This window comes from Stegodyphus dumicola, chromosome 8 (assembly GCF_044657685.1).
Source record: "Stegodyphus dumicola isolate Sdum_Otavi_A_Nest chromosome 8, ASM4465768v1".
Lineage (NCBI taxonomy): Eukaryota > Metazoa > Arthropoda > Arachnida > Araneae > Eresidae > Stegodyphus > Stegodyphus dumicola.
Window position 1 is genome coordinate 162472845 of NC_140775.1, and position 16428 is coordinate 162489272.

At 33.7% G+C, this 16428-nt stretch overlaps 1 protein-coding gene across 1 annotated transcript in view; it reads left to right on the forward strand.

Moving 5' to 3' along the window:
• Nucleotides 1–16428, forward strand: part of LOC146996014 (uncharacterized) — a 353921-nt gene that overhangs the window by 290166 nt on the left and 47327 nt on the right. Inside the window, exon 3 of the mRNA XM_085822668.1 lies at nucleotides 6078–6227. Coding sequence (XP_085678794.1) covers nucleotides 6078–6227 — 150 coding nt within the window. The remainder of the gene's footprint in view (nucleotides 1–6077; nucleotides 6228–16428) is intronic.

The window sequence follows — 16428 nt, forward strand, 5'->3', positions numbered from 1 at the left end:
GAAAAAACAACCCGAAAGTTAAATTTCTGCAAAATATGTGCAACTTTATAGCTAATTGATGGAAAGAAGGGAATGACAACAGAATTTTTATAATCTCCTAAAATAAGAGTGTGGCTTTTAGTGTGTTGAGATGAGAATTTTTTAACTGCTTGATTAATAATGTTGGGTGAAAAGCCCCTGTCAATAGCTATTGCTTTTAAATAATTTAGTTCTTCATCAAGGGCTAGTTTGGAGGAGCAAACTTGAAGAGCACGGAAAACATAGGAATAAAATGAAGTTAACTTTTGTTTAGTCGGATGACATGATTTAAAGTGTGGTGGAAGGCAAACCGATGAAGGTTTACGGTAAACTGTAGTACTGAAGTTGGATGTGTTACGTGTGACCAGAATGTCGAGAAACGGAAGAGAATTGCAAGTCTCAAGTTCAAAAGTGAACTGAATAGCAGGATCAATAGAATTCATTGTTGAAAGAACTTCATTTAAATCATCTTTATTACCTTCAAACAGGGTAAAAGTATCGTCTACGTAGCGGAACCATGCCGGGAAGTTTAAAGTTTCAAACAATTTTGATTCATAATAATGCATGTAGATATCAGCCAGGATGGGACTGAGGGGACTTCCCATGGCTAATCCCTCAGTTTGCTTGTAATATTTATTTTGGAAAAGAAAATGTGTTTGTTTCAAACAGAGTTGAGTGAGAGAAATTAGCTCATCAATTTCGATGCAAGAGAAATGAAATTCGCGAAGTCTGGTTTCTAGACATCTTAATGCACCCTCCACTGGGACATTGGTGAATAATGATTTTACATCAAAAGAAACCATGAGTAAATTACTAGGAGAAATGTTTTTAACCTTTTTTACAAACTCTATTGAATTTTTTATGGTGTAAATGTTATTGTCTAATAGAGTGGAAAATCTAGAAACTAAATATTTAGCTAAAGGATACGAGGCTGTACCTAAATTTGATACAATAGGGCGGAAAGGAATACCACTTTTATGCATTTTGGGAAGAGCATATAATCTGGCACAATTCGCAACAGATGGGATAAGCGAATGTTTTAAGTTGCTTGAAATGATTTGCGAAGATTTGATCGCAGTTTTTATTTTGGATAAGTCCGAAGGTGAAGGATCTTTAGGGATCGGATTATATGGTCCTTCGTTTAAGAGTTTAGTGACACCATCGATGTAAGTGTTCTTATCCATGACGACTATCTGGCCACTTTTGTCGGCCTTTGAAATGATAATATCCGGTTATATTGATACATATACTTGCTTTAAATACTGTCTCAACTGCTCGAAGTACTTAATTACATTGAATAGTCGTGATTTCCGCTTATCCTAAATAATACGCATAGACATCTTATTTAATATATACTGAAAGAGGCATGAAGTTATTGAAGTGTATTCAGAAATTCTTTGGAACTCCGTGCTATTAAAAGCTATTTTATTTGTTATTCAGCTAATTCTTTATTTTTCTTCCTAACATTTTATTGAATCTGCATATTTATTCAGTGATAGCTGAATAAATCTTTTCTGCTTTTATAAATAAAACAGTATTTGAATCGAAAATATAGTTTGTGCATTGAACAAATTGCAAAATATCTAAACCCGTCCTAATATGAAAACCGAGCGCTGCGAAATATCAGACGCGGCCTGGATTCATAGACATCTTGTATTACTATATAACAATAGATTGCCGCATGCTCTAGATTTGTACGTAATATACAAGTAGAATGAAACAAATTTTAGGGCGCTGTCAATTGTGAGTCTACCAACTGAGGTCCGCGAAAGAATTTTCTTAGTAGCAAAAGCTCAAAGTTTTGCAAAAGACGAATTATCAAATTTGTCGGATTATCCTGCTTGTCTAGATAATGTAGCGAAAGCAATTTTATGAATCCAACTTAAACTATCGTAAGAATGCAAAACTTTAAATAATCTGCTACATAGAGTAACTGTACAAAATATTTATTAACAATTACAATTTTTATTACAATGAATTATTGAAGACATACTAAAAGATATGCAGCAGCATTTTCATAACTTTCTTAATAACATTTATTTCATATTATTCTTATAACTTTATAAGGTATTTTCGTTCTCCTTCCAGTATGCCTTCGTGCTGTAATGGTAGCACACTCGGCGCATATTTGAAAGGTCCGGGTTCGAGTAATGGCGAGAGCGTTGCAGATTTTTCACGTTTCCCGCATCAAAAAAATAAACCTAGTAACTCTACAATGGCGCCCGAACTAAAAAGTGGTGGAGTATAATTCGTCACCACCAGGATTTGGCCATTAGGGTCCTCTAACCTCCGGCCTTTCTTTAAAAGGGGGAGTGCCGCTAGAAATTTAAGGGATATCAGAAACCCCTATACCGACAATGTTAAAATTGGCCATTTTCGATGAACCTTTTCTCAAAAACTGCTGTAGATACAAGCTTGAAACTTTTTCTGTAATTAAAGTGTACCTATCTGATTATACTGAAATGAGCTTTTGAAACATTTTGAATTTTAGAGTAAATTACAGGATATTTTGTTAGGCATAGTAAAATTTAGCACTTTTCTCACACAAAAAAATTTTTAAAAACATTTTTCTAAGTTTATTACAAAAAGCTCATTTTAGTAAATATTAGGGAACCTAATAAATAAGCCATAAAAAGTTTAGACACCTGTGAGCAGTAATTCGTATAGAAAAGGTATATCGAGTATAAAAAAATCACGTTTGGTGAAAAACGCGTTTTTATGTAAAAATCCTCATTGATCAAAGCAGTAGATGACAAATTAAAACTAGATTTTTTTACAGTTCTAATTTTCATAGAGATTAAAAAATGGTATTTTTAGAAAGATAAAAGTGTAGCGAATTTGAAAATGCAAAAATCCGAAATCGCAATTTTTTGAAGATTTTGGGGTTCCAATTCCCCTTAAGAATATCAGAAACGTTTGGGTTATAGTGTATAGCACTAAAGAAGATAAGACTATCAGAAGATAAGATACAGCATGTTCGTAATTTATTATTCTTATTTAATTTAAGAATGAAAAACATTTGGGTTGTAATGTACCCTATTGCTCTTACAGAAAGTATTGTCAAAGATCAAATGTGTATCTTGTCAAATCCTCATTGACAAGATTATTCATTACCTCTCCGCAGCTTTGTGATTAGCAAGCTTTGTGACCTAAGCACTTAGGAGTGATTTCACAAATAAATTTCATATTTTGCCACCCTCACCAAGAAATAATGTACTTGCTTGAAAAATGAAAAGACTTCTTTCGAACCTACTGCTCTCGTTATATTTCACAATAAGTTTAAAAAAATATAGATGAATGTTTATTTTATCTTTCGGCAAATTCTAAGAAACGAAATCTGAATCTTTTAATTCCTTCAGAATTTTTTCAAAATAATAGCACCGTTAACTATGCCCAGTGATAGAGTAATTAGTTATACGTGTTTGTTTTCAGGCATATCGGTGACCAGTATAGTAGATAAAGGCCTTTAATCAAAATCGTTCTGCTAGATGTGGCGATTATAATTAAGGGTAAGGGTGGTTATATAGTTTATATATATGGTAATTAAGTAAGTGTTTTACATTTTATTTGAAGAGTGTAATTATTCTGTATTGCAGGATAATACCCCGCCTTCCTCTCATTGTACATTTTCATTAATCAAAATATCCATTTATAACTCAGAAATTTTAAAACAAAAATATAGCTAAAAAGAAGATCTTATTTTTCAGTAAATACACTGTTAGTAAAATATTTTTTTCTTTTTAGTCTTCACTTCTTTCGGCTACAGAGCGGTTTTATACAGTAGGCGGTTCAGTTTCTACAGTTCATTAACCTCCTTAATCCATTCAAAAAATTTTATTTTTATAATAATACAACTAGAGAGTTCTTTGAAAGATTAATTTGGCTTGATTTCAGAAGTTCAGAACGGTTAATCATAAGACTATCAATATGTTTTCTTTTTTCAAAAACGCCCACTAGCTGCCGAACGGTAAAGTGGCTGAACACTGGTAGTTCTACCTGGGTTCGATTTAAGGCTGTGTGAGCATTGTTGTTTGGTTTTCCCCATGAATATCGTGATAGTGCCAGTTTTTCTAAGAAACTATTCCATGACAGCATCCCTCCCTTTAGGCAGATAGCCCCAGCATGCGCTGTTATAATAAAATAAAATAATAACCTTTCTTCCTTTACAACCTGTAATTCTAACCTTTAACAAAATTTTACTGCATGCCATTCAGCCATAATGATCCTAGCCTCGAAGTTAATGCCGAACGTTTCCTATAATTTCCGAATAACAAGCTTCTAGTCTCAATAGGTAACATTCCTTTCGGATATAAGCGTGCCGTAAAACTAGACTTATAATGGAAACAAAGGAAAACGAAAAATGTGAAATGAGTAAATCTAACAGAAACCCTCTAGCTTTTTAGGTACAATGTTACACATACCTCGTGTCATGTGGCTGTTAACTTGTGACTCAGGCACTCTAATTGTGAAATAAGTTCGATTCCACTCTGTTCTAGAGAGTTCTAGTTCAGTGGCCTCAAACTGCATGAGGACAGAATAAACAAACTAAAAAGAATTGGCGAGCCAGAATTTTATTTTCCCTTTTATGAAATGAAAAATCTTATTACTAAAAAAGTAATTTAAAAAAATTTTAAATTTCACTTGTTAAATATTTATCAAAACATATATAGGCAATAGTAATAATATAGCCAAAGAAAAAAAAATATTTTTATTTTTTATTTGAAATCTAACGTTTGTTACCTGTAAGACACTTTCGGCAGTCGCTCAGACGACATAGTCGTTAGGTAAGCCTATTGCGGAACCGAAGAACCCGGATTGGAATCCCGGAGAAGATATGGATGTTTGTAAATGTATCCGTGCTGCATGGGGGCACTCTAAATATGCGGCGATCCGAAAGTCCTCTCGAGAGGTGTGTGGTACGGGAAGAAGGCCGTCCTCCCGGCGTGCTCTCCATCAAAATTGGGGGCGAAACTGAGCGAAGTCGTACTGTCACCAGTAGGGTGTTCAAGGCTCTTACCGACGACAGGCGCAATTTTGCTCTCCTTGTCCCGATGAATTTCGTGGGCTTATTTTAATGTTACTATCAGACAAGTGAGATAATTCACAGCACATATTTTTGTTGGTTACACTCTGGAATTCAAATACAGTGACAGCTAAACATTAAATTCTTTGACTGACATTTGTTTCAATTAATTCTAATGTGTTTAATTAATCATTAAATTACTTTAATTTAAACTAAAAATGAAGAAATCGTGAAAATTTTTTTAAGTTTTTAGAGAAAATTTACCAAATGGATCAAAACTTGAAAATAAACATAAATAAAAATAATAAATAAAATACGCATGTTTGCATGTAAATAATTATAAAATTCTTTATATCTCACAGCTTGATACACAATAGCTTTTCAATTCTGATGAAGTTAGAAGCCTTGGAGAGGGATTACTAGAAATTATCTTCATCACTGGTTGTACGTGCTCATAAGCCAATAGGGTTCTTTTCTTAATCATTAACAACCGTGGGAAAAAAAACATGTTGATGTATAATTGCATTCCCAAGCAAAACGATTATTATTAGTGCAGAAATTCTAAGCTTATTTCTTTATATATTGTAAGCTTATATAGTTATAATGCTTATTTATTTATATATTTAATACATTTATTATAAATGCATTTTTATTATAAAATTGCTTATTTATTTATATATTCTAAGCTTATAGCTAAGATTATTTATTTTTTGAGAAATACGGATAAATATTAATAAAATTTGTATCTTCAAATCTTTGACTAAGATTTATATTGCATTGTAAACGAATTAGCTCCATTTTTAGATTTTCGGGTGCATTTTTCATGTTCATTTTTAGTATAAATGAAAATAATGTGAACCCGGACTTCAGATAACTAAAATCTTGAATTGTAACAAATGCATAATTTCCGGGACCGCCCATTTGAGACCGCTGTTCAGTTATATTTGAAGTTCAGTCTGTTCAATTACTGATATTTGAAGTTGTACAGAACCTTTGAAAATACAACTACTTTAACTTCCGTTTGCATTTTTTTCAGCCAAAATGTTGGGAGAGGACTGCCTTGAGAATGCACAATGTCAGTTGCTCGACAAGAACGCTACCTGTGAAGATAAATTCTGTGCCTGCGATTCGGGCTTCTACCTGCAGCACGACAAAAACGGCACGCTCTGCAATCCCGACCAATCAGGTAAGGTTATACAAAATGTCTGACTCCTGCGTGACCACGGACAGCGCTTCTCTTACTAGCACTCTGGCAAAATAATGATATCTATTTCTTTGGAGTGCCAACTAAATACATACGTTTGTTGTACGAGAGGAGGTCAAAACATCGTCCAACTGATGTTTGAGTGAACTTTTCACAACTTGTTCTGTATTCTTCAAACTATACGTTGCTCAATTCTCTTTCTGATAGGCAATTTTTTTGTTCTATTAGAAATAAATAAAAACATTAGATAGCCTCTTTCGAAAGGATTTTACCCATCTGTTCTGTTTCTAAGATAAAGCCACACTTTTTGCCTATGAGTGTTTGTGCTTAAGAATGCGATCCGTGGTTACAAAATTATGTTCTTTTTCAGTAAACGAGCTAAAAACCGTAAACTTCTTTTTCAACTCATCAACAGTAGAAAAGGCCATTTTTAGAGTTTGTTAAAGTGGAATGGCTGCCAGTGAAAGCAAAGCCTAAATCTAAAATAAGGAAACATCTTTTGGTTGTAAAGTTATTTTCATCTAGTTCATAGAAGGAAGAAAAGGAAGGGAAAAAAGAAATTGGCGCCTAAAGATCCTGTGTGGTGTCTCTCTTCATGAGTCATAAATTCAAAGATCGTTTCGTTTCAGGAGTCAAGGTTGGGAGAGCATTAGAATTTCAAATCAAAATTTCAAGAGTTCACAGAACATAGAAATAACATTTATTAACGATAAACTTATATTACTTCCGCCTATAGCGGCCATGAAACATAATCAAGCATCAAATAAATATGACATGCGTCATTCTTCATGTTCAAGCGTCAAGTGATATATTTTTCATCGGCGCGCATCAAGAGCGCCACCTATCTACCAAAAAGACGGAACATACTCCGCCCCGATGAACATTGGTTCATTACAACATTATTATAAAGATCTTCAATTTTAGATTCAAACAAGTTTTCCAAAGTTCAACAGTATATCATATAAAATAAAAATGCATAATGAGAAATTTAAATTGAATAACAAGATTAAATTTAGCACACAATTTTACAAATAAAACATACTTACAATCTCTAGAAGGAAAACAAAATAATGAAACTGCTAAATTACCATATTCCACAATTGTGGTCCATTCTCTGAATCTGAAACATAATTGAATTAATAATAATAATAAAGACACAAATTATGAATATACAATTAATGGTTTTTTTTAGAGTCTTATTCACTCAATGGTAAGCGGGAAAGTTTATGTATAGGACGCTTCATTTCGCCCAATAAAGTTTTTAGTTTCACAACACGAACTTTTCCATCAGCACCAGGATATAGTTCAATTACTCGTCCAAGTCGCCACTTTAATGGAAGCAAATTTTCGTCCTTTATCAAGACTAAGTCATTGAGGGCTAAATTTGGTTTATCCCTCAACCATTTGGTACGCCCTTGTAATTGTGAAAGATAATCTCTAGACCAACGTTTCCAAAAGCTCTGGAAAATTTGCTGTGTCAATTTCCATCTTTTAGCAGGGGTTAGCTTATTATTTGTAAGATCAGGTTCAGGAATTGCTGTTAATGTAGTCCCAATTAGGAAATGTCCAGGTGTTAATGGATTAAAATCTTCAGGGTCAGATGAGATGGAAACTATTGGCCTTGAATTCAAACACGCCTCGATCTGTGTAATTAAGGTGTGAAATTCTTCGTATGTCAGAACCTGGGTCCCAATAGTCCGCTTTAAGTGAATCTTCATTTGTTTCCCTCCAGCCTCCCAAAGGCCTCCAAAGTGAGGGGCAGCAGGAGGATTGAAGATCCATTGAATATTTTCACCGCTCAGGTAGTTTTGAAATGCTTCGTCAGAGTAAAGTGTAGCTTTGTATCTTTCTTAATTCTCGATCAGCCCCAACAAAGTTGGTTCCTCTATCGGAAAAGATTTTCTTGGGTTTTCCTCTGCGTGACACAAATCTTTTCAGAGATGCTAGGAATGCTTCAGTTGTTAGATCACTGACTACTTCTAGGTGAATGGCCTTTGTGGTGAAGCATATGTAAAGGCAAACGTAACATTTATATCTCGTTCCTCCTCTTCCTTTCCTAGCTTTAATTAAAAAGGGGCCTGCAAAATCTAGTCCTGTATTCGAGAATGTTCTATCCGGCAATACGCGAGAAGCAGGTAGGTCGCCCATTATCTGATTGGATGTGCTTGTTCGATTTTTAAAACATTTTATGCATTTCCAAATTATTTTTCTTACAATTTCTCGGCCATTAACGATCCAATATTTCTGTCGCAGAGCAGATAATGTTAATGTGGCTCCTCCGTGAAGGTTCATTTCGTGAAAGTGTTTGACTATCAATTCAGTAACTTGGTGACTTTTGGGAAGAATGATTGGATACTTTGTGTTTTCTGAAAGATTCGAGTTACAGAGTCTGCCACCGACTCTAAGGATTTCTTCTCTATCAAGAAAAGGATTTAATTTCAGGATTTTACTGCTGAGATTCAATTTCTTCCCTGCTTTCAAAAGTCTAATTTCTTCTCTAAATTCGGAATTTTGCATGATTTTAAAAATCAAATTGCTTGCCTTATCCAATTCTTGAACTGTTAAAAAACCCTTGAGTTTTAAAGATGTAGGTTTAATATTGTGGCAGAATCTTAAACACCATGCAGTTACGCGTTTCAATTTTTTCCAGGATGAAAATCTGGATGTCAATTCAAATTCAGCCTCTTGGCTAATAACAGAACATACAGTAGTTTGACGCTGTTCTACCTGTACCTCTTCCACCATAGGCTCGATCAAAGGATCAAAAGATGATGAAGGCAAATTTTTCTATTTTAACCACACTGGTCCATTGAACCAAAGTTTATTTCCCACTAGGTCAGAAGCTCTTAATCCACGTGGAACTATGTCAGCCGGATTGTCATTTCCCTTACAGTATTTCCATTGTGAAGGTGATACAACATCTTGTATTTCACGTACACGATTAGCAACAAAGGGTTTCCATTTATCAGCGGTACCCCTGATCCAGTGAAGAACAATTTTAGAGTCACTAAAACAAAATACATTATCTTCTTGGATATTAAATAATTTCCTTAAATATTTAACTATTCTGCGGCAATAATGGCTCCCATAAGTTCTAAACGAGGCAAGGTTAATTTTTTAAGTGGGGATACACAGCTCTTTGAAAGAACAAAAGACGTACAGCAAGAATCAGGATAACGAAAATATGCAACAGCTCCATATCCCTTGAGGCTGGCGTCACAAAAGACAAAAAGCTCTATTTTATCGAAATTTACACATTCATCATTTAATATGTATTTTCTAGGAATACACAAGTTGAGAATAACTTCAAGTTCAAAGTACCAAGTTTTAAATTTTTCACTCAAATAACTGGGCAAAATTGGGTCCCAATCAATACCCAATTCCCATAACTCTTGTAATAAGAATTTTATTCTGATAACAAAGGGTGCAATGAATCCAACTGGGTCATAAATTTTTGCCATAATCTGTAATACCTTTCGCTTCGTAACGTGTTTTCAGTCAACTGGTTGTAAAAGTTCTTGTACATCTAATTTCAATGTGGCCTTATCCAAATCCCAAATTATTCCCAGCACCTTTAACGTTTTCTTATCCAACCTATCTTCCTTATTAATTAAACCAATATCTTGCCAATGATTTTTTAAAGATACGGAATTTGATTCAAATTTTCTTAAGTTCATACCAGCGTCTTGAAGAATTTTAACTGCATGAGTTGATAATGAGAAAACTTCTTCAACGGAGTCTGCTCCATGGATAAGGTCATCAACATATAAGGACTTATTTAACATGTCAACAGCTTTGCTATATTTCTTTTCATAACTCTTAATATGATGTTTGATAGTGGCGGACAAAATAAACGGACTTGTTGTCATTCCAAACGGCACTCGGCACATTCGGAAAACCTTAAAGCCTAAACTATTGTCACTATCGTCGTAAGAATGATCAAACCACAAGAACCTTAAAAAATTTCTATCTTCACTATCAATTTGAATTTGGTGAAAAGCCTTCTCTATGTCTGCACAAAATGCAACTTTATGTACGCGAAATTTTAAAATTATATCCAACAAGTTAGGATTTAAATTAGAGCCTGATATCAAACATTCATTTAACGATTTAGCTCCTTCAGACTTAGAAGAGGCATCATAAACTATTTTTATTCTTGTTGTTACTTTTCCTTCACGTATAACGGGCCTATGAAGCATATAATAACAGTTAGGTTCATTTTCAACAAACTTACATTGTTCAACAATCCGCCTTTCAACTTGTTCTCTAATTATATTATCATATTCATTATATAGGAAATCATTTCCCTTTAATTTATGCTTTAGTCCTAGAAATCGTTGTTTAGCAACGAAAACATTATCAGCGAGTTGTGATTTATTGTCCTTCCAAAAGAGTTTTGTTTCGTATCTGCCGTTATTAAATTTTAAACTGTCGTTAAAATGCTTAATAGTATCCAAATCAGTTTCCGAAAATGTTTTGTTTTCATGTTCAATTCCTATCGAATCCAATTTCCAAAATGACTGTAAATCAAATGTGTTTCCTTCAACGGCAGATAAAAACAACGCATTAATTCGAGTATTATTATTTTTTACTTTACCCATCACTGTGTATCCAAATATGGTCGGTACTATAAACAAACCATCATTTATCATTGAATTACTTCCTGTTTGTATATACCAGAAATGCTCCACGCCAAGCAGAATATTTATGTTCTCATTAACGGGACTTGTATCCGAAAGTTCCAAACCCTTTTTAGTCATAAATTCTTTAATGTTTTGACATGTTGATGGCGCCTGGAATTCTATTGATGATATTAATTCTATCCCTATAGCTTCTACAACAAGGCAGCGATCATCGTTTTTATTTTTTATTTTTAGACTATATGCATCAAATTCTTGCGAGTTACCGCGCTGATTTCCAAACGAATAAATTGTTAGAAATTCTTTTCTAATGACTTGCAATTCTAAATCGCGCGCTAACTTGTGGGTGATGAAGTTTCGTTCACTACCTGAATCAATTAATAATCTTACGATTCTCGATTTATTTTTGCTTTGAGCAATAACAGAACATGTCTGTAAAAGCACACTATTTTCAGGTTTTAGAGTGTTACAGTGGGAAGTAGATACTAAAGTTTTATTTTGCGTATCTGCGGATTTAACATCTTCCATTTCTTTCGATTTCAAACGGCAGAAAAGTTTATTATGATTTTTCTCGTTACAATTTTCGCATGGTTGTATTTTTGACCGACAAAAAAAAGACAAATGTTTTAGGGAGCATCTGTAACAGCGACCTTCATGTTTTAATTTCTTTCGTTTTTGTTCGTCGGAAAATTTCAAACATCCGGCAGATGTATGTTCGTTTGATTTGCAGAATATGCAAAACATTTTTACCGATGTGTTAAAAGTAGAAGCTTGTGATTTGACTTTATAATTTTTTAACCCTTGTTTAGGATTAATCCCTGTGTATTTATTACCTTTTGAGCTATTAATCAAAATACTTGCTTCTCGGCATTCAGTTTCTATTTTAATGAACTCTATTAATTCACTTACTTCTATATTTTGATTAGATGTTCTTTTTCTATGGAATTCAAGAGCTAAATCTTCAGGTAACAATTTAAGAATTATTGGGTTCAATAACTGTCCGTATGAACCGCTAGTAACATCTAAACTACTTAAATTTCTAACGCAGATTTGTAACTGATCATAGAGCTTTCTTAACTCAAAAACATTTGAAGAACTTTTAACTGGTTCTAACTGTAACAACATCTGCATGAATTTTGATATAATAACATCTTTACGACCAAACCTCTCTTCTAAACTTTTAATACATAGATCATAATTTTCTTCAGGTAAAGCATAACCAGAAACACAATTATATGCTGAACCAGATAATAAACTTTTCAAATATGTAAACTTATCTATTTTAGATAAACTTGGATTAGAATGAATAGCATTATCATACGAATTAAAGAATTCGAGCCATTTACTGGGATCACCAGCAAATTTTTCAATATTTAATTTAGGTAACTTTACTGAAGCACTACTTGTAACAACATTATTACCATTCAGAGTACTACTAATACCATTACTAGTTGTAATTATACTTCTTTCAACAACTTCATTACTGTTAATTTTCTTTACTTTACTAACAATCTTAGCTTTAAACGTTATAATTTTTTCATCATACTCTTCACATACAAGTAGTTCGTTATCATATTCTTTTTCATCAATTATGAGAGCATCGATCTTTGAGTCAAGAGTTTTAATTTTCTCATAGTATTCAATTAACAATTCATATGATGAATTTAAATCTTCTAGATGTTCTTTACTTAATTCTTCCGATAATAATTTCTCAAGTTTATTTAGAAGTGTAGTAACTTTACTACGTACAATAGCACGTTTCTTTTTCTCTTTTGCTAAATCATCCATTATGTTTCGTTTTCAAAGATCGATACCAAGAACAAATGAATCAAAAGTCTTACCTTTCAAAAGGTAATTCCCCTTTTCGCGTGTTTCAGACCTCAAAAAAATGTATGGTGTCTCTCTTCATGAGTCATAAATTCAAAGATCGTTTCGTTTCAGGAGTCAAGGTTGGGAGAGCATTAGAATTTCAAATCAAAATTTCAAGAGTTCACAGAACATAGAAATAACATTTATTAACGATAAACTTATATTACTTCCGCCTATAGCGGCCATGAAACATAATCAAGCATCAAATAAATATGACATGCGTCATTCTTCATGTTCAAGCGTCAAGTGATATATTTTTCATCGGCGCGCATCAAGAGCGCCACCTATCTATCAAAAAGACGGAACAGATCCTTTAGGTACTGGTTGGTTGGTTTAGTAGATTATAGCAAAGCATACTAGGGTTATCTGCCTAAAGGGAAGGATGCCTTCGTGGAGAACTTTCTAAGGGAAATTTACATATGGCAAAAACCATGAAAACGTCCATGCAGACAACCCGTTCGCCTAGACTCGAAACCAGGTCAGTGTTCAGCGATTTTACCGCTCGGCCGCTGGTGGCCATTTTAAGTACTGAAGATATCCATCTGCTTAACCTAAAAAACGGTTATAACATTTAGAGAGCTTATAATGAAGTTTCTCTTTATAAATTCTTTTTAAAAACTGAAATTAATTCCTTTTTTCTTACTATTGTAGAGTTCCTCACTTCGTAATTCTAAGTTAATGTTGGAAGTTAAGAATCTAAGAACTGATAAGCGAATAATCGCTTGAGTTCGGTGACAAGAAACAACAAGATAGAAGGGTAACTAACCCTTTATTATTCCAATAAGATTTAACAAAACTCTGCCTGGGAGTGTACAAGCAAAGCCCGCACTTGGACTTGAACTTAAAAGACTAAAAATTAACTAAAGAAGTATAGCCGAAGCTATCAAGGTTCAAATCGAGTTGGCACCTTAACTTATTTGACTACGAAGCTTAGCAAGGGCCTGAGTACGGCCGAGCATAATAACAGCTTTGAGAGAGAGAGTGGCCAAAAAGGCAGACGCGCGTAAATCAGAATCTCTTTTTCTCTCTGACTCCGTAAGTAACTTCGTGTTTTAAATACCGCTCCTCCTCATTAAATATTCAGCAAGGTTCCAAAACTACATTCTGGCCGGAAGTAGTAAGTTGAAGTTAAGACTCTGACAGGAAAGGAACTTTAACTTAAAATTTAACTGTTAATAAAATTAACATAATTCTTACACTATAACCCTCACCAATGGTCCAGTGACCGCTGAATGCTAGTAATTCGACTGGGCGTCGAATTGAGGCGACCGGCAATTGCATGATTTTTCTGTTTTATTGTGAATATAAGACGGTTTCCTTTAGAACTCCTCCACGAAGGCACCTCTTCCTTTAAGCAGTTTAGTCCTCAAATGCGTTGCCATAAATCAAATAGCCTAGCCTCATAACAGTCAAGAGTTCAAGCTCGAATAATACAATAAATCAAAAGCGAGCAGTCTTCCGTTGTGAGTTGAAAAAACCATGCCTATCTCTCGGAACGGATTGAAGCTGGCAGACTTCAGACCAGAGTTGTATCTTTTTGTAGATCTAGGGTTCATTCCGCCTAGTACGAAGTTGTGCTAATTAGATATGGTCCATTGTTTGATTTAATTAGCAGGTGTATACGTTTTTATTTGGTTTATTTGATTATGGCGAAGTAAACAGAGCTTTCTGCTTGAAGGAATGGATACCTTCATAATGGTTTCTAAGGGAAACAGTCTTGTATCCCAGTTACACATGGGGAAAATTTCGAAAATGCTCAAGCAGCCGACTCATTTGCCAGGATTTAAACCCCAGTCAAACAAAAGGGATAAACTTGACAGAATTTAACCTGATATCGTATCGATATTATGTTCTCCCAAGTTTTAACGATAAATAATGCAATTTTCTTAATTTTTTAGTCTGATTAATTATAAAGTAACTTCAAGTTTTCTTTAAAATCTTCTACAAGGATCTTTAGCTTATGTCCTGCATGAAGGTTCAGTAGAAAAATATGTAAGGCATCCGCTTCTTAATTATCACATCAATGTTTAACGCTATTTCTCAAAATCGTTAAAGTCAGAAAATTTGTTATGCTCGACTGTTAACTGTATGATGAAATGGTCATTTAAGTTCCTTCTCAAAAATCTTGATTAATCTGGAGTAAGCTACGTTCTTCTCTTTAAGCAGCAACATAAGCCTAAATTAAGGAGAAATTACTTTGCACTTTGCGAAAAAAAAAAACAAATGTGTAATATTTTCCACACAACACTTCAGGCTGAAGAGGGTAATAGCTAAAATGAGTCTCTACACTCTAAAAGAACCTAAATCAGTTAATTTAAAGCTATATAATGGGCTTTAAGTATTCTTTTAGGAGGGGGTGAAATAAGTTAAAATTTCTAACGAAAAGGGAAAATGTGAGTACGCTGACTCCAGACACATTGTCAAGTTGAACATGCATCCTAGAGGAAGGAAAATGTAAGGCTAGTTATATCTAAGCCTTTTAAAACATATTTTAATGTTCTTCAAGATACATTAATTGGGCATTACAATTTTAAACTGTTTGAATTCTACCATCTTATAACACTGAGTAACACTTTAAAACTGAATGAAAAATTTTTGTTTTCAGTTTATTCAACTTTTCTTTTCTCAATTTACAAAATTATCTGTTACTTGCAATGAAATTCCGTAGACTATTACTTTTTATAAAATTTAGCAAAGCAGAGGAATTTTTTTTAGCAACGGAGAGGAAAACAATAGTTATTTAGTAAAACAGTAATAAAGTTAAGACTAAATTTTTCGTCTACACGCTTATTTAACCTTTCTAGACTACAATTGACCAATCATTTGCGTTTAATTTAAAATCCAAACTGCAATTTAATGCAACAAGATTGAAATCAAGCTAAACTTTTATTGATACATTATGCTCATAAATTACAACTAAAAATGTAACAATTTAATCATCGCTCCTTGTCAATGCGGAAAATGCAACAGGTTATATATATATATAAGTAATTGTATTAATTCAAATAATTAAGCAACCTACCTTCTAAAATGCAATCACCAAATACAAAATATTAACAAAAGCCAAAATAGGCACTCACTAAAACAATCAAATAGCAAAGTTTGACGGGAACGGGAGCGAAAAAGGTGGCTAATAGCGTTGCCAAGACTTTGTCTCCCTCTCTCGCCCGCTATTTGAAACACATTTAATTTATTTTCTGGCTGAGCTAGCGGAAGAAAATAACATTACGTGATATATTAAGCATAAAAGTAATGTATTAACTGAAATAAGCTTTACAGAACGAAAGTGAAATCCCAAGAACTCCTGCATTTATTGTTTCCGATCTTTGAAATTGTATTTCAGTCATCAAGCTCTAAGGTTTAATGTCTTTTCTTCCTGTGAAATGCGACTTAACCGTTTTGTCAGATTTAAAGCGATTTATCTCTATGTCTAAAATTAAAGTACAGACACTTGAGAAGGATTTAAAAGACTCTTTTATTTTAAACATAATATAAAATGAGCAGAAGGCACTCCAGGTGCTTGCAAATCTGACAGTAGTTATGGCGAGAACTCAAAGGCAGAAAATTAAATGTAAAGCTAAACTTGAACATCTAATAGCCAAAACCTACACAAAGCAATTTAATCGGGAAGTTGGCTCGGACTACATCGGCTTTAATTTAAACTACCGGCAAAA